This window comes from Saccoglossus kowalevskii, chromosome 2 (genome assembly GCF_978046115.1).
Source record: "Saccoglossus kowalevskii chromosome 2, keSacKowa6.1, whole genome shotgun sequence".
NCBI lineage: Eukaryota > Metazoa > Hemichordata > Enteropneusta > Harrimaniidae > Saccoglossus > Saccoglossus kowalevskii.
In genome coordinates this window covers 2,886,070-2,905,496 of record NC_140642.1, presented here as the reverse complement: position 1 = coordinate 2,905,496, position 19,427 = coordinate 2,886,070, and the positions used below count along the sequence as shown (strand labels likewise).

Below are 19,427 nucleotides of genomic sequence, written 5' to 3'. Positions count from 1 at the left end.
TTTGTGGAAGGATACACAAATTTGAAGGAGACTATTTTGTGGAAGGATACACAAATTTGAAGGAGACTATTTTGTGGAAGGATACACAAATTTGAAGGAGACTATTTTGTGGAAAGATACACAAATTTGAAGGACACTATTTTGTGGAAGGATACACAAATTTGAAGGAGACTATTTTGTGGAAGGATACACAAATTTGAAGGAGACTATTTTGTGGAAGGATACACAAATTGAAAATGATGGTGAAAAGGTTAAAAATAACAATGGTGGTGAAAGGGCTAGGTTATCTTCTATAGGGGTTAACATACCAATAACATTTTTACAGTGCTCATGAATAATCCCACTTGGTAATAAATGAAAGTCATACTCTGTGTCACCAACGACAACTGTGTGTCCAGCATTGTTGCCACCCTACAAAACAAACACAAATATAAATTTTATGTATACCCATTAAAAAGGACTTAAGTATAACAAATATTTCACACCAACAGCGTTGTCCACACGTGCCAAAAAATAAATATTTCTCATCAGTGAGCTAAACCTGTATTCTGTTTCTCATCAGTAAGCAAAACCTGTATTTTGTTCCTCATCAGTGAGCTAAACCTGTATTCTGTTTCTCATCAGTGAGCTAAACCTGTATTCTGTTTCTCATCAGTGAGCTAAACCCGTATTCTGTTCCTCATCAGTGAGCTGAACTCATATTCTGTTTCTCATCAGTGAGCTAAACCTGTATTCTGTTCCTCATTAGTGAGCTAAACCTATATTCTGTTTCTCATCAGTGAGCTAAACCTGTATTCTGTTCCTCATCATTGAGCTAAACCCGTATTGTTTCTCATCATTGAGCTAAACCCGTATTGTTTCTCATCAGTGAGCTAAACCTGTATTCTGTTTCATCAGTGAGCTAAACCTGTATTCTGTTCCTCATCATTGAGCTAAACCCGTATTGTTTCTCATCATTGAGCTAAACCCGTATTGTTTCTCATCAGTGAGCTAAGCCTGTATTCTGTTCCTCATCAGTGAGATAAACCTGTATTCTGTTCATCAGTGAGCTAAACCTGTATTCTGTTCCTCATCAGTGAGCTAAACCTGCAGTGTTCTCCCCAGAAATTGTTCATAGAGTCGGGCTAATTTGCATAATAATTAGCATATAATTAGCATAAATTAACATATTGTTTGTCATATGGAGAAATAAAACAAAACCAGTTTTTTTCTATTTATTTTATGTACAATCTGTATACAATTATTGCACTGCATGTTTAGTATTGCAAATGTCCTGCAGAAATACTGAGTTTTCTGTTCCTTTGCTTGGCCCAGCAATCAGCAACTTTATAAAACCCTGTTCAGTCCCGGTAAATTAAACATGGGGTTGATTATTCTCATTGCTTGTCTTCCGTTTCTGTTGTTTTCCGGTTAAGTACAACAACTGTTACGAGTCATGATACTTACGCTACTATGTTCGAGCAATAATAGTTTTTCTGGCTGAAATTATCCATCTTTATGTATTTTTTTTAATCATCGATGTTGTCTGTTCAACACAATTGTGAACAATTCGAGACAACGGAGGTCTGAATTACGAATTGTCGCCATTGTTATACCATGTAAAATTGAGGCTTTTCTTCCAAGAAATAACACAAGTGTCACTCCAATTTCCACACGTTTCTTGATTAGAATTCCCGATTTCTTGATAAATATATTATTTTCAATTATGCTTCACTTAATTCATCCGAATCTGAGCACGATATGCGATCCGAGTGGGAAGTTCACGCTCGCTGGATCTTACGTGGGTGACGCCATCTTGGATTCACAATCACGAGGTCAAAATTGTTTACATCATAAATATATATTTTTTTCACATTTTGATCTCAAAAAACAAACACAATATCAAAAATACTGACAAAAATCAAAACTTAGAATAATAGTACTACTACATTTATAAGAATAATAATGAAAATACGTTTCGTACACACCGGAAACATGTGGCTTTTGACCCCAAGTGTGACTATATCATTTGCATATGAATATACGTTTGGCAAAGAGCGTTTGACACCGGGGCTTACGGCTTTGTCTTTATAGAACTGCTTTGTTTTTTTTAAAACGATATCCAACCAATGAGAAACAACAGGAGATTATCCCGGGAAATTGGCGTTAATACAATGCATTTGTAGATTTAACTAGTTAGCCAGGAAACTTACAGTCTGCGAGAGACTGAAGAAATCAGATCACGGGATAAATAATAGCATCGCGGAGAAAACACATAGCGTTGCGGGCAAATCCGATCACATCGGGGCCCGCGACGCTGTTTTGGCCTGGGGAGAACACTGAAGCATAACTGAGATCCGGGTCCAGAATGGTGAAAATGTGCGATTTTGATGCATTTTCGGCCTTAAAATGGCCGCTATTCGGCTATCGTTAATCGGATCATGAAAAAAATGCATGTGCATATGTCCCATATAATGTGTGATGTATGAGTGAAGTTTGAACTTAATCGGTCCATGCATGTTCGAGATACAGGTGATCACGGACGCATGGACGCACACAGATCAAAACAAAAGTCCCTGATTTCGGACTACATCCGAACGGGGACTAAAAACTCTCTATCGCATAAAATCCCCAACCATAACAAACTTATTTCTAGCCAGATCAGATATAACAGCAAAACAAATAGAACAATAACAGTAAACTTTAAACTAAGACAAACCTGATTCACAGTTTGGTTAAAGAAAACAACTATATTGAAATCAGGATTGCTTCTTCACTTTTCTGTTTTCAGGGAGGCATTGAATTAAATTCTATCTTTTGCCAAACTGACTAAAAGTGCAGCCCTTTTTATCTCCTCTTCAAATGGCTTGCCCAGTTCTTGGAGACAAACTTAAAGTACCTGTGAAATTCCCACCAAAACATTTCCCATTTTGGATTTGTTAGTTAGTGATTTTTTTGTTGAAATGATTACTTGCATCCAAGTAAATGCGAGATATTTCTTGTGTTGTAGCCACACCCACCTAACCTGAAACAGTTGACTGTTTCCAGCTTTCTGACTCTAGCGGAAGTAAAAGTGCTCCACCAAACACCAAAATATGAGAGAAAACCATACTCTTGCGCTACACTTTTATGATACACTTTTTAACGATATATATGTACTTTTTTAGTAATAGCGTAAGAATTTATGCGTTTCCAAACGATCCGAAGATGTGATATCAGTAGACGAAAACCATAAAATCAATGAAAAAATTTGGGATAGACATTTTTGTTATACCATCATGCAGAAAATCAGTCCTCATTTATAAAAGAACTTGGATTTAAAGTGCCGAAAAATTAAACCTGGCACAGTACTAACATGTTTTAGAACAAGATTCCAGACCATCCCAAGTTCACCCGGTCGGCTTTCAGAAGAAAGATAAATGTCGGATAAGTGTTTCAAATGTTTTGGGAATCTGAATAACGTTTTGAGATCATATATTTTGTGTTATGTAAGATGTGCATGCAAAACCTGAAGCATCAGTCAAACAGGAAATTACACAGCACTCACACATTGGTACATTGCTGTCTAAAAGTTTCTGAATTGTTTGGTTATTGGTATACGGTAGTTCAATGTTTTAGAATGTTAAAACATTTTTTCTTTTTTTTTACTTAGACAATCGATGGAATATATCAGTGTATGAACATAACCAGTAATCTGACAAATAACAAGAAAACAAGCTAGATGTCAAACTCTATTTTGACAAATAAAACAAACAAAAAAAATCGACATAGACAGAGATCTTAGAGAGCTACATGGCAATAGATAACTCAACCCTATCTGAATATACATGTACTTTATGGTTCACTTTTCATCGAGTACATGAGTGGCAATTTCGTCAAAGACGAAAAAATTTAATATGAAATGTGCTTTATATACATTATCACCAATGCACGCTGACCAGCAAGTTCCCCTTCATATGTTGCAAGGTGTATTTGAATATGCAAATGAGAAGCTAATGAGGAGCTTCATTTTAAAATACATCAAAATAAAATTGGCGTAGATCGAGTTTGAAACTGATTTTTTCACTTTAAAAATTTATTTTGTACTTAAAAAATAATAATATTGATGTACAAATAAATGATTTTGGGTCAGAAAATAGCAGTCATTTCACAGTCATTTTAGGTTACTGTCCTCCAAAGATTGCCAACAACCAATCCCAAATATGTGACTGAAAGTATGAATATTTGTAAGTCCTTTCAGATGATCAATGTCACTCCTGTCATATTGCCTGATTTCAGTGGAGTGTGTCTGTACACACAGGAACTAGGTATTGTAACTTAATCTAAACTTCGATAGCAAATGACAATTTTTTGTAAAGTGTTTTAAAATATTAAATTTTTTTAATTGAGCTTGAAAAGACTGCCTTCTTTGAGTATTTTTAATTAATGTGGTCAGGTAGGGATTTCCAGTGTTGAACTCCACATATTTAAAATTATTTTGGTTGAAGTCAAAATTAAATCTAAATCTAATCCATTTGTTAACCGGGCTGTCATGATAGGCTCACTATCTGTGTCCCGAATACCAGGACTAGTCACTATCTATACTTACACAGACCTGTTCATGTTTGTGATCTGCCCTCAGTCACTTTAGAAGTGACTAAAACTTGACCCAGTCACAGGTAGTAGGATAATTATATGAAAGATGCAGCACACATGGAGAAATGGTAATTTAATGTCTTCTATCCAAAGCCTAAATACTGACTTCATCAGTTAGAAGGGAGTAACAAATTGACAGAAACAATTTGTTATCACTTGTTCGGAAAGCTGGTTGATACAAGTAACCTGATTGGCTAATATAATCCACAAACTGAAGATTACGGTTAAAATCCTATTATAAACCGCATACCTAATAGTAACCGCACCCCCGATTTCGGCTTCAGTGTTAAAAATTGAAAACATGAAAAGTACCTATTACTAACCGCACCCCCAATTCAACAAGACCGTGACCGACTTTGTTTCAACGAGCTGGTACATTGTTCCTAATCCTATTCATTTGTTTCGACAACGTGCCTAAAAATATTCACACCTCTTTATTGTTCAGTAGTGTTTAGGATGTCAAACACGCAGTGGAACTGCTTTTGTCTTGTGACAACTTGTGTTAATACTCCTTATGAATACGTCCGTGTGTCGCAAGTTTTCGACAATGAGCTGTTCTCACCGAAAAACTGTTAAATTTTTTTTCAATGCTCAGTTTATCTTTCGAAAACAACTAATTTCTTGATTTAAAAAAAAAGTCACGTCGTTTTCCCATGGAAATCAAAGCCAAAAGATCGCACTACATTATCGGTAAAGGTTTCGTTCACCATGAAGTCGGTGACCTGTCATTAACATATTTAAATGATCTAAGGTAATTTGAACATGTGGGCACCATCCAGCATTTTGATTGGTTAATTAGCGACTTGACCTACCCGGTCAAGTAATGTCTCCTGTGCATTCAAACTACATGGCGGATGTCGCATCGATCGTTTACATGTGACCGAAATAATTCGCTTACGGTGAAACTAAGTTGAATTTTACTTGCATTTGATAACAATTCAACGAATTTAATTTTCGTGCGTTGTTATAATCACTACAGAGTAATAATCAACAATTTTAACAGTTCGAAAACAAGTAAGTTATTCCCTTGTGAGCCGAAGCATGGCCGGATTGCGTTACCGTAACCACGGTACCGTACTTTTTTAGTGCCGTACCATAATCATTTTCTACTATAAAGCAATGCATTAATGTTTGTTTTTATTTGAAACTCCTGTCAGAATATACCCTCCGTTACGAAGAAAATAAAAAAAAGATGCATATTACATTAAATATACGGAGTATTTTTTTTTTCATGTGAACAGTTTTTTTGTGACGTGAGGCTTATAACTCTTCCCGGACATCTAAATTGGAGTTACGCTTATATTCAAAAGATTGTACGGTGTATTGTTTGTTTTGTGCGAGTGATGTGGGAAAAAAATGACCACACCCATTTAGTGATTGCAATATGTCCCTAATATAAACCGCACCCCTAACTTGAACTGTTGATCCCAATTTTTTATTTGATACATTGTATTATAAACCGCGGTTTATAATAGGATTTTAACGGTAGTAGATAATACAGCTCATATAATAATTCCTAATACAGCAGTGGTCACCATCAAGGTCATGTGATAAAATACTTATACCAAAGAATAAATAAATTGGTGTTTACGTTAACTCTAATTACCCATAGTTTTCGGGGAAAATGAAAAGTTTATTTTATGCAAACGAGCTCCAAATTATTTCTATACAAATTAGTTTTGGTCATTCCACCAATGTTAACATTTTTTATTTCATTTACTTATTTTTATTATGACTAGCAGTTAGTTGTATTATAGCAGAGGTACATTACTTGGGGTTTTTAACTACGGTGACATGATACCAAGATCCCGTCACAATCTCGCTCTCGCATAAGCGTTCCAACTCAAAAATGCGAATGCGCATGCCCGAGGTAACTAGGATACTGGGATGTCTAGGTGGATCAAAATAGCTGCCCACGATATGACGGATTACGAGAACTATATTTTCTGTACATTTTCGATGTATTACATTTTTCACTATGATAGTGACAAGAAAAGTTTATTTTTTCATTACAAACCTTGAACATTGATATGTGTCATGTCAGAAGGTCGTAGCCTCAGTCTCGCTATCTACGAGAAGAGACTTGAATAGGATCTTGACATGATGTTACCATACAGTACTATGCGCGTTGCAAACCCCAAGTAATGTACCTCTGATTATAGATATTATGAAAACTAACTTTGATATCATTTTCAAATTTGTAGCAAAACCATAATATTTTTTTTTAACATTAAATTAACTATATTTAACTACACCCCTAATAGCAACATTGGCTATATTCAAGGATAAACCCGGTATATAGACTATATATATATACATGACGTACACATAGCTAACCGGCCAATGTGAAAGGAAGCTGTTCTTTCACGTTACGTAACGATCATTTCAGCCATGTTGTTGTGGCTAAACAAACGAGTAATTTTTTTCCAATCGATGACTTGATATTTCCTACATAGTTCAACACTGTTAACTGCCGGCCGGCATTTTGTAACACGTCATCGGGAGTCATGGCATTTACCATGTGTGACATACGGGCACAGAGCCAAAGAATGAAATACAAAACGTGCCATACATACCGCACACCGGCAAACTAAGTCCGCCTTCTCGGAGAGCATATCGACCACTTTACCCTTCCCTTCATCGCCCCACTGTGCTCCTAAAATAACCGTCACTTTGTTGACGATGCCGGGTTTGATCTTCTGGGGACACACATCCCCATTTACGTTACAGTTTTCGGAGTAATAGTTATCGGTCAAGTTGTGTAAGGCCGCCATGTTTCTTTCCCGCGTTGGAGCTTGTTCGAACTTCTGCGCTTGCGTGGTTTCTTTGCTGATCAGCTCTCACATTCTCACATAATAGTACATTGAGACACAATTACAAGTAAATACACACAGATGTCAAAATATTCAAGGAAGCCAAAGTTTAAATTATGTGCTAGATCAGAGAGACTTTGATATCTAAGATAGATTTTTCATGTTGTTGTAATATCATTCTCAGATTGTTTACAAATAAATGGTGTTCCGGGAAACCCTCCTGGAACCCCGCGCGACGTCATAGTTCATTTGCTCTGATCCATACCATGACAATTATTTTGTTGGTGATAGGGGGCAAATTATTTCCTAATTATTTATTGGGACACAAGTCAAATACTTTTGAATTGCCATGATGTTTGCCCTATTTTGTGGGCGAAACCTGGTCACATCGTTACAGTTGTGTGACTTAATCTAATTTAGTCTTGGATTGACAACTAGCAAAATAACATAAATTCTAACTCCCTATAACCTTGGAGGTTAGCACTATGCTATCATGCCATAAACCATGTCAGTAGTAAATATAGTGAATTGAGATTGTTTTTTTAATTTGATAAACATCTCAAAAATACATTATGTTGTATGTGTGGAACGTTCACTATTTTTGTTGTCCTTTCTCACATGTTCATTTTTATGACATTTACAATGTTTACTAACTTTCAAAACAAGTCAGTAGGCTGATTCGTGATCAGCTTCGCTAAAAAAAAATCGGGTGCCATGGTAATGGTAGGACTGATTTTTGTCCTTCAAATTTGTCTGGTGTGACCAGCCTTATCAAGTTTAAACAGACACACAGACAATAGACTTCTAAGGAGGTTTATTAACACCGCTATTTTAACCAATGAAGTCAAGAGTAAATAACGATTCAGGCGAGCACTGAATGCGCGTGTTAATCCAGTATTAAAGCATTGGCGTCAACAACAACAACAACAACAAAAAATATAGAAACTTTCACACTCAAGCAAATTAGAATGAGATATGAGATTTTTAAAGTTTTGCACGAAAATACATTTTGCGCTGTTTTCGGTCGTTGTCATAGCAACATTAGGACAGAACTATTCTTTTTGTTTCAAATTTGTTCACCCTTCTAGAGTGCAGATGTGACCTGCCTGCCTGCCTGCCAAGTTTGAATGAAATCAGCACAGTCAAAAAATCACAGAACAGTTAAAAAGCCGTTCCTGGCGAAAAGTTACCCCAACTTCGAGGGCAAATTTCTCCGCATTGAAAAATAGTAACTTTGGGCCCACATTCAAGCGAGATATACGAAGTTGTTCTTCAAGATTTGTAGGATAAGATACATTTAGCGCGGAGTTATTCTAACCTGAGTGAAGGTGTGACCACTAAAACTTTCGATTTTTTTTACAGTAACAACAAAAGTAGTACGTCTTTGAAAAAAACAAAATTTATTTGCGCAATTATGTAATGTTCACGAATTGGCGGTAAAATGAATTAATCAATTAGTTTTAATTAATATCTGACCCCAACGAAAAAGATTTATTGAAGAAATTTCAAGAGCCCCAAATATGACGTCCTGAACATTCGGGAAATCTCATTTACTGAAATTTTTAGGGGGTCGATTCTGAACATTTTTTCAGGTTTTTGTAAAACTTACAGTTTCATGTGATCGCTATGGATTATGACCTAGCGAGACATTTATTCGGGTACTTGCGTTCAGTATGTTTGTTTAGAATTTATTATCTCACTTTATGATGTACTTAAAGAATAATATCTCGTTACCTATTTGTTTCGCAGATTTTGTATTAACACAAGACCATCATGGCCATTAAAACCAAAGGCTCTGGATAATCCGAAATTCATATATTTGTGTAATATGGCGCTCTCTATGTCAGGAATTGCCTTATTGTGGTAGTACATGTATGTGCACATTAGAAATGATACATATATATATAAAGTTCAAAAAATTACACAAGTATGTACGTCATCATGATAATCTTGGTACAAGAATCACCGCTGAGTTCGAATTTACAAGCCCAAACTCCATTTGATGTATACCAGGATGTCAATGTCATTGGGCGATACGTTGTTATTACAACTATACCAGGATGTCAATGTCATTGGGCGATACGTTGTTATTACAACGATACCAGGATGTCAATGTCATTGGGCGATACGTTGTTATTACAACTATACCAGGATGTCAATGTCATTGGGCGATACGTTGTTATTACAACTATACCAGGATGTCAATGTCATTGGGCGATACGTTGTTATTACAACTATACCAGGATGTCAATGTCATTGGGCGATACGTTGTTATTACAACTATACCAGGATGTCAATGTCATTGGGCGATACGTTGTTATTACAACTATACCAGGATGTCAATGTCATTGGGCGATACGTTGTTATTACAACTATTGTAAAACATTAATTATTATTCACTGGTCCATGTGAAAATGTAGATTAACAATGCAATTGGTTATTTTTCTTACAAAGTCGTGAAATTAAAACCGAATGAGTATGCTCAAAATGTGAAAATAAATGTTTCATAAATAATGTGAATATGCAGTGTAACGTCGTCAACCTGCAAAGACATTATATGTAAATTATATGAACAATAGAAACAAAGCCCGAAACACGTGTACACATTTATATCAACGAAACACCATTCTCGAATAATTGATTCATTCAATGTTCAACAGGTGGATTCAAATTGTAACGAACAATCCGATAGGTAGAATGCCGACGTGATAAATTCAACCATTCAATCAAAACTGCTCTACCATAGAAGAATCCACGAACTTTGAAGAGGAGAAAAGCTAAATCTGTTGCATTTGGCTGTCAGTCCCCGTGGAAGTGTTACCTTTTCGCTCAATCTGATAATTTACTGTCGAGGTGAGTCTTATTTTTACAATCAAAGCTCGGTGTTCATGATAATCTGTTTGCGCTCACCCTTGAAGAATACAGCTTGAAATACCAGTAATGCTGACAAACTTTTTTAGGCTTTTGTATCTTTTGAACTTTGAACAAGTTGGGAATGCGTATTGTAAAGTGGGAATACATTTTTTTGTATCCTATTCATATCCCCCATTATCCACCTCCCTCTAACCTCCAGATTTAATTGTACACGTCCCTCTCGAGATTATCAGTTATCTGAATTGATTAGGTGATACAAAGGGACGGGAAATGATGACAAAAAATAGAAATATCCTGGATGGTAATAATGACACGCCTTGACGCAATACATTAACCTACAAATAAAAACACTGTATTAGCGTTTAACAATCATAGTGTAGTACATTAATTACTAAAAATATCAGACATATTTTTGAGATGCGTTTAATAAACTCAAGGTTCAACCGACATCATCCCAGACTTCTGCCACAAAACTTCCACAATAAATGTCAACTGACTAGCACATTGCAAGCATGGTGTATTTATAATTATTTACTAAAACTTGCTATCGCGTCACAGATTTATTTGTAAATAAATATTCCTACCCGTGGTCGTAACGTCTAGGTTTGGCGTAGGATCCGCCTTGATAGTTTATTATTTGAAGTCCTTTTTCTTTGTATTTATCATACATCGAGGCAGTGTGCCATTATTAGGTAGCCGTACTGCATATCAATCTCAACCTAAAACCAACGAGAATATTTCTTAATTATTAATTTCGATATGAAATTTTCAATTGTTCCCGTTGCGGGTTCTATGATTCATAGACGACCGATTTTTGTTATGATTACTTGAAGTCTCGCAAATCAAATCAGCTGTTCATCGCGATATGACACGGGAATCTGTCTTGGGCCACAAACTGTTTTTAGTTAACAAACCAACTCCCAAACTCGTCGGATTTTCTTTTTCATTTACGTTAAATTTGCTGACTATTCTAACCTCTCGCGCCATAAAAAAGAAAATACCATGGACCAGTCATATTGCATGTAATAAAATAAACTTATCTGGGGAGTGGGTTATTCAAACTACGTCATTACCTATCAGCCGTTAAACAAAGATGTTAAAATTGTTTTATATAATAGGTTATAAAAGAAATTACCATGATGCGCCTCCGCTGCCAAACTATGCCAGTGGGTAAAACGTCTACAAGACCCAAAAACCGGAAGATTGCACCTGTCAACGGTGCCGAAAACATTCCTCCAACTGGTACGGACAACCTGGAGAAATGGGCACGTTTCAACGTGAGTGTTTTGCATTGCTACATGCGCCCTTAGAAATATTTATTCTGATCTGCCCGTCCTGGTTTCGCTCAGCTGGACCCGGACTGTGTGAAATGTAGTCGTGGTGCTGCAGGCCGAACTTTATTTTTACCTTGTAATAAATATACTCCATATATATTCCATTACTGTCCTGCTTATACAAAATTGTGTATAGTTTTCTAAACGTTGTTTCACTTGACAAGTATAGCTTGATCTTCCCCAAAAGTGCCTGGAAACAAGTTATGGTCAGAATCGGGAGTTGGATGTACGCCCAATTCGTATGTTATAGGCATTCGACTCGCACATACAAAATCAGACTGGTTGTTTGCATAATTGGGGAAAAATGAGTAAATCACGATCACTTAATTTCCACGCATTAGAAAATGTTTCGATTTGGTTATGTCTCCAGACAAGTGTTTGCGGCATTTCATGCAGACATCGTGACGTTATATATAAGCTATTTGATTGTTAATCGAAATTACAGGATAACAGTGACACTTTCACATTATGTTGTATATTTTTTAGCTTTCAAAAAACAGCAGTGAATGTTGGGTTGACAAATCCACGTCTAAGATGGTTACTAAGCAGCATCCAGGCAAGGAACATATTGATAAAACTAGCAAATCCTCTCGTCCGAAGAAGGCCGGGATAAAGGCGACACTGAAGCTGTTAAAAAAACATTCGAAGATATCGTTACACAATCGAGATGGTAAGGTTTCCCTTTTTGAGGATATCAATTTCGGTTATGTATATAGCGGACCCTGAACTGAAAGAGCTGAAATTTGTTTAAACCAGTGCTTCTAAATGCCCATGCTTCTGGCGCCAGACCGACGATGACTTTAGTCAGTACCAGCTAACAAAACGGCTCGATAACTTGAAAGACCATTATTTCTAATTTCAGGCGACTCCTCCACGATGGACGTTGACGTAAAATCTTCAGACGAGAGGATGGATCATGAATTATCTAACAGGTCGTCCTCTTTTTCCTCATCCTCCTGGTCATCGTCGACAAAACCACTTAATGTAACTAGTACGCCCTGTGACGACTACTCGGACGAAATTTATCATTATTTACAGGTGAGTAGACGCTCCATTCATGCGAGGCGCACGTCTTTGCGTTATGGCATAATCAATTTACTAGCTTTGATGTTTATTTCTTCACATTTATTTCCAGACGATGGAAATTGTAACTTGCCAACCGATTAATTTCTTGGAAGGTGACGGTAATCCAATTAACAGCTACTCGAGGGCAATACTAATGGATTGGTTGGTTAAAGTCCAGGTAATGTACGGTTTAAGACTCGTCAACGTATTTAAATTGTGGTCTGCATTTGTGATAAGGCCAGTAAAACAAGTTTTCGGAATTAACGTTGTGACGATTTGTTTCATTTTTATTTTGTTGGCTATAATTTGAGTAATTTCTAAGTAACTGTACTTCATCATATTATCGCAGTAGAGGTTGCACTTTAATTTTCCCATTACAAATGTAAACATGTTGATCGATGATTATGATACCCACAATAACTAGTAATGCTACAGTTTGCGTTAAAACAAGTTTCCCACCTTTACATCACGTGCAATTCAAAACTTGAATGATCATCTTTTATACATTTGGATTAACCAAATTACGCGTGACGTTTTATTCATGGGATAGTTATCGCTTCAGGAAAAGTTTGGATCTTAGTGGCGCGTCGTTCATAATTGTGGGTAATTAGTTACTGTGTGTCTGACAAGTTGACTAAGGTATTGGACGTTACGCAATGATCGAGAACATGTAATAATGCAAGTGGATCAATATAATTATGATTAATCACAAACGTAGAACGTTGTTCAAAGCAGTATCCTATTTAGTTAACGATAAATCATTTGGTCATAAATACAATATGTAGTGTCAAATCTTTCGATCATATTGCAGCTTTAAGCAAATATAGACAATGCACTCGTAATCAATTCACGACTAATCGCGCGTCTTCGTTGGAATGACGGAACATACTCGTAATCAATGCACGACGACCCACGCGTCTTCGTTGTAATGACGGAACACACTCATAATCAATGCACGACTACCCACGCGTCTTCGTTGTAATGACGGAACATACTCGTAATCAATGCTCGACTACCCACGCGTCTTCGTTGTAATGACGGAACATGTTCGTAATCAATGCTCGACTACCCCATTGACGCTGCAGTTCGGCGTCTTCTTCACCGATCTGACGCATATCGCGCAAGGTGTGCCGGGAGTTTGTTCGAAATTTCGAACGTTTCGAAGTCAATCGTCGATTGGCACGTATTTTACGGATATATTTAATCGTTCCAGAGACCTGTTTACTAAATAATGATAAATGAAACTTAGAAAACTTGTAAGAACAAACTGGGCCCAAATTGCGCAAATTGCAATAAGTTTACGCTGCTAGAGTCTGGTTCGGACGGAGTTCTACGCGTGATTTTATTGCGCTCAAGGACGTTCTATTTTCAATAATATTTTCACTCTATAAACAATATTTCACTAAAATATGTGATTCAAAGGCAACCCAAATTGTTAAAAGCAATATCAAGTTCCGCGTATGAATACTGTTGTAAAGAGGCGGCGGAGCGGAATTTTAGCCAAAATCGGCTAGTAAGGCGTCATATGACATTATTTTTAAACTCATAGTTGCTGTCGACATAGGAAGTAAAGTAAGCAAATAACACCGAATAAACGGCAAGGTAAAGACTATGTCTAATTATATTGTCATATGACATTGGCTGGTTCCCGCCTCAAGTGTCATGGCGTACCAAGCCACAAGAGGCCGGTAACTAGCAACGGTTCCGGCATTCTGATTGGTACATCACTTTCTCGTTGCTTGTTCCATTTCCCTTAGTTACCTGACGTCAGCGCTTACGCTCGTGGCCGTTCAGGGGTTTCCTTTTGCTTTCGAAAGTTGGGCGAATAAAAAGAATTGTTTCTTTTGTTATAAATTAGCACAGAACATATCAAATCTGTAAATCTAAGCAGGCAGTATGTATGAGCATGGCTTTATTGTAGCATTACAGACACGTTTACGCAAAACGCAACTTGGAATGTTTTCAAATTACGTCACCCAGTCGCGTTCCTTCCGGCCGGAAAACCGGCCCAAATGGAACAATATGGCGATTACTAGTTACCTGCGTCCTACCTGCCATTCGCAAAAAACGCCGGGAACCAGCGAACATATGACACAGGTTTGTGCTGGGACAGCGCTTTCGGTGACTACACAACGCGACTGCCCACGCGTCTTCGTTGTAATGACGGAACATGTTCGTAATCAATGCACGACTACCCACGCGTCTTCGTTGTAATGACGCAACATGTTCGTAATCAATGCACGACTACCCGCGCGTCTTCGTTGTAAGGACGGAACATGCTCGTAATCAATGCACGAAATCATATCCAAATTAATTTCAGTGTCACTTGGAACTACTGGACCAGACATTGTTTTTGGCGATGAATTTGATTGACAAGTTTATATCAGTTTCGAAGACTACTCTTGATAAGTTGCAGTTAGTTGGGATAACTTGTTTACTCATCGCTTCCAAGTTAGAGGAAAGGTACCCACCAGAGGCAAGTATAGTCAACTGTAAAATCTTCGTGTACAATGTTTGTACAGGATAACCTTTTACTGGTGTTGCTAAAACACGAGTTTGCATATTGTTAATTAATATACTCGCCTGCTTGTTCCCCCGGGGTTGTATCGGCGCTTAAATTTGCTAGTTTGAGATGGTAATCCTATAAAAAGCGTGTCGTAACATAGATGCGACTTCAATTAATCAATGTACAAGTACACGAGGCTGAGAGGATTAGGGTTAAATGACGGTGTCGGAGTACACCAATTTACATCATTCTCTTCTATCGACTCTCGGCAAACTGACGCATTTGTATTTTACGCCATGCACCCCAGTCTCGCTGCTTCTTAGAAAGTGGCCTATACCTAGTTTGCAATGAGGAAAACAAATTGTCCTTTGAACAAATTTATTTCGAGAACTGATCTTGCTATATAAATGTTAAATCGACTTGAACTCGTTCATTTCTCGCTAAATTGTCAAATTTTAAATCGGACAAGCAAAGTTTGCAATTTACATTTTTTATATATCCAAAATTCCAAGGTTTTTATAAATCCATTTTTTATATATCCAAAATTCCAAGGTTTTTATAAATCCATTTTTTATATATCCAAAATGTTATCGGTCTGTTTTTTGTAATGTGAAAATAGATTTCAAAATTGTTTCCTATGCGTGACCTCCCCCCATAAAATCTATACAGTGCATCAAATGTTATTGAATTGTATAGAATCGCTAAGTATTTTCGTACATGACGTAATTTCGATACCACGCATACGATTGGGGCAATTTGTTAATACAATTTAAATATGAAGTTTTCAAATGTGGAATCTCGATCATCTGCTTTGCATGGGATAGTGATTGATACAATTCTACCACAACAAGACTGATGCAAAACGTGTCTACACTGAAGGTTACGCCTATCATCTGTGCTAGAATTTAACATCTTTGTCGAGTTGGGAAAATACATTTGTCAGCTATCGACATTGAAATGAAAACAAATTGTGCTTCTTTACTGATAGATTTATTCTTTTATACTTATTAAGCTGAATTTCAACAGTAGTTACAGTAAAGAGACGCAAGATCCTTTAATTTTACATTCAGATATTTTCACTGGACTTTTCATCAACAGTGAATATATTCCAATTTGAATTTGACTAGCTTTCCAGCTGACTTTAGGAAGATTTTTTCAAATTTTACTATCATAAATTTCCCCACCTTTACAGCAATATCACTCTCTCTGTGGGGTATACATTGCCGAACTGATCGCTATGTCCGAGCTTGTAGTACATATACAGGCATTTAAAAAAACTTGCCTGAATATTCAAATGGTTGTTGCACGTGTTCTCAGATGGCACCAATGTCATAGCAACCATTTGATTATGACTCCATTGCGGGTGCAACATGCGAAGTAAAATGTGCTCGCTCTGTTCGAACACGTATCTTACTGATTTGACTGTTGTGTAATGCACCTGTCAGGTAACTTTGTTTGGTCTTGTAGATTATCAGCCATTTATTTTGTATTCTTGGCTTTTTAATTTTCTCTTTTCGACTTGTGGTAAACTACGTCTGGTTGGGTACATTAATTAAGTCTAATATCTGTTTAAATGAGTATGCAAGATGACATTTTTATACAGTCTAGGTATTTAGTAAATTTGACTTAACGTTGATTTTTATTTTATTTTTTCACCTGGTACTCGAGTTTAGTTTCAATCTCCTGCATATGCAAGGAATTTCCTCAAATAGTTTAAACTTTAATTTCGAGTTTGATACGAGAATGACTCATAGCTGCCACTGACGTTTTAACTTAATACTATTTGTATTAGATTTCTATTGTTTGGTTGATATGACCTACTGTTTGTTATGAATGTTCCTTTGTAGATCGCAGTTCTCTGTTACCTTACCGATCACACGTACTCCAAGAACATGGTCTTGCGTATGGAAATCATCGTGCTCAGAAAAATCAGATTTGGTCTTTCTCTTCCCACATCAACCACTTTCTTTGATATGCTATCATGCTCAGAAGACACGAGGGTAAGAGAAGATACTTTCAGAAGACCGTCAGACGGCCATGTGTATACAATGTGCTTCATTTCAGTGTTCACGAATCTAATTAAAAGTGTGAGGACACCGACCGAATGTTGAGGGGTGGGAGTGGCTCGATTTCCAGAAATGGCAATTTCAGATTACCTTTAGTTTTGTCTCGTTTCTTGTGGTAATCGTCTAAATTCTTAAGGTTTGGGTGGGGTAACACTATAGTGAACTGTTCTTGTAGGGACGATGATTGTTTAATATATGAAATGCAATTCTTACCGTGGATTTCTTTTGAGTACATCCTCAAAATGCTCAGTTATTCTTGTATTCTCAGCGAATTTTTGTTTTATTTACTATAGGTGGCCCATTTAGGGAGATATTTGATGGATTTAAGTCTTTGTACTACGGGTATTCTTAGTTTCCCACCATCGTTACGAGCTGCAGCAGCCTTGCGTCTAGCGCAACGAATTTGGGATTCTGAATGTTGTGACGAGGGGTCATCTTCTCTTAATGAATACACGGATGAAGATATGACGCAATGTATTCAAATGTATGCCAGGTTATTACTCAAAGCACCGACCGCAAAACAACAGGTAAGGATGTACGCGGGGGTTGGAGGGTTGGGCTGGATGGATTTTGTGGGTAAGGGTGTGTGTGGATGGAATTTGTGGGTAAGGGGGTGTGTATGGATGGATTTTGTGGGTAAGGGGGGTGTGGATGGATTTTGTGGGTAAGGGGGGTGTGTGTGGATGGATTTTGCCGTGGGTTAAAGCAACAATTAAAAAGGCTTTAAGCGTTATTGTTACAATCTGAAGGAATTTAAGATTTGAAAACAATACTGGGTCGAAAAATGTTACAGGAGAAAATAAAAATCTTTCTTGATAACGTAGACTTTTGATGAAGTAACACAATACAAATTACAGCAACATTATTAATATTCTTCAGCTTAAATTTGTATAGCCCTCGTGTCTGGAAGGGTTACCCCCCAAACTTCAGTTATTTGTATGGCTCTCATCCACACATACAACTAATACTTTTATATTTGAACTTATTCTGCTCGTATCATCCGAACATGTGCTTGTCGTAGCAATAAGTTATTAAATTTATTATTTGTTTCAGGCTGCTCGTACTAAATATAGCAGTAGATCCCGATACAACGCCATCAGCTTCCATCCAATGCTCACCGAATCGGCAGTGGTGTATTCATACGCACACGAGGACGAGTATTCGACCGTTATATGAACACGTAATGTGTAAATTTCCCTTTACCAGAAGTAACGGCGCATGAAAACAATTTTCTGACTGCTATGTCGTCGAACGTTAAATGAACTAATTTGAAATAGTTTTCATAAACAATGATTTATTTCAGTACTAGAACTAATTTGATAATTGAGGAGAGCTTAGTATTCGTTTATTTTTAGTTCCATGTTGTGATTTATTTAAAAACTCGATAGCTTTGAAGTGCAGTACCATTAACAAATATCGCCTTCACATAGGGCAATTTAACTACTTCATATGGTAAATTGCTATCTGACGAAAATTGAAAAAAAAAAACATTTATTCAGATATTGGTGGTTTAATATAGTATTGGTTATTGAATTTGATGTGTTCTCTGCAGGCAGAGAAGCCTATATATGTTGTACAATGTATTAAGTTCAACGACTGTTGTATATGTATATGTTAGCTTGATAAACTAACCCAATATAAAGTAGTAATTATAAAAATATTATTAATTTTAAAAAAAGGATATTAAAAAAATCAAAGATTGTAAATCTTGTGACGTAGTCATTAATATTTAACTTGTATCGAATTATTCAAATATCAACTATTCTCGCCCGTCAGAATCACCGACAAAAAAAATAAGATTCCAAAATAAAAATACAATTGCTTATAAAGTAAATGTCGTATTTGTCATATGTTGGGGTACGATAATGTAAATCGTGTTGCTGAATAGCTCCCTTCCTTGTGTAAAGCCCTGTACACAAGACATTTACCGAGATATAAAATGTCAGGATCGCATGCCATGTATCGCGGGAGAACATTTTATTCTTAAGCGTGGGGCTAAAATTCATACGCACGCACGCACGCACGCACGCACGGTGTGTTAAACGTATTTATCCCGCATTCTCGGGAAATAGTGTGTATGAATGCCGACATTTAAATTCGTAGGGAAAACTGATAATATGGTCTAATGCAGGTGATCGGTATTCACTCGATAAGC

At 36.8% G+C, this 19,427-nt stretch overlaps 2 protein-coding genes across 2 annotated transcripts in view; one reads left to right on the top strand and one right to left on the bottom strand.

Moving 5' to 3' along the window:
* Positions 1 to 7,428, bottom strand: part of LOC100366624 (adenylosuccinate synthetase isozyme 1 B-like) — a 39,008-nt gene extending 31,580 nt beyond the window's left edge. The window contains exons 1-2 of the mRNA XM_002738981.4: positions 7,191 to 7,428; positions 309 to 411 (exon numbers count right to left, since the gene is read on the bottom strand). Coding sequence (XP_002739027.1) covers positions 309 to 411; positions 7,191 to 7,388 — 301 coding nt within the window. The 5' untranslated portion in view covers positions 7,389 to 7,428. The remainder of the gene's footprint in view (positions 1 to 308; positions 412 to 7,190) is intronic.
* A 2,690-nt stretch (positions 7,429 to 10,118) lies between these two features.
* LOC102803235 (G2/mitotic-specific cyclin-B2-like) lies at positions 10,119 to 19,106 on the top strand. The gene is made up of 9 exons (XM_006821792.3): positions 10,119 to 10,280; positions 11,420 to 11,578; positions 12,122 to 12,305; positions 12,498 to 12,673; positions 12,771 to 12,878; positions 15,021 to 15,176; positions 17,054 to 17,206; positions 17,566 to 17,799; positions 18,326 to 19,106. Exons 2-9 carry the CDS (start codon positions 11,438 to 11,440, stop codon positions 18,446 to 18,448), a joined length of 1,275 nt encoding a protein of 424 aa, XP_006821855.1. The 5' UTR covers positions 10,119 to 10,280; positions 11,420 to 11,437; the 3' UTR covers positions 18,449 to 19,106.
* The last annotated feature ends 321 nt before the right edge of the window (positions 19,107 to 19,427 follow it).

Coding starts and splice junctions, on each gene's coding strand:
- LOC102803235 (XM_006821792.3), top strand. CDS start 11,438: ATGATGCGCCTCCGCTGCCAAACTATGCCAGTGGGTAAAACGTCTACA. Junction 11,579..12,121: donor AGAAATGGGCACGTTTCAAC/GTGAGTGTTTTG, acceptor TATATTTTTTAG/CTTTCAAAAAACAGCAGTGA. Junction 17,207..17,565: donor CATGCTCAGAAGACACGAGG/GTAAGAGAAGAT, acceptor TATTTACTATAG/GTGGCCCATTTAGGGAGATA.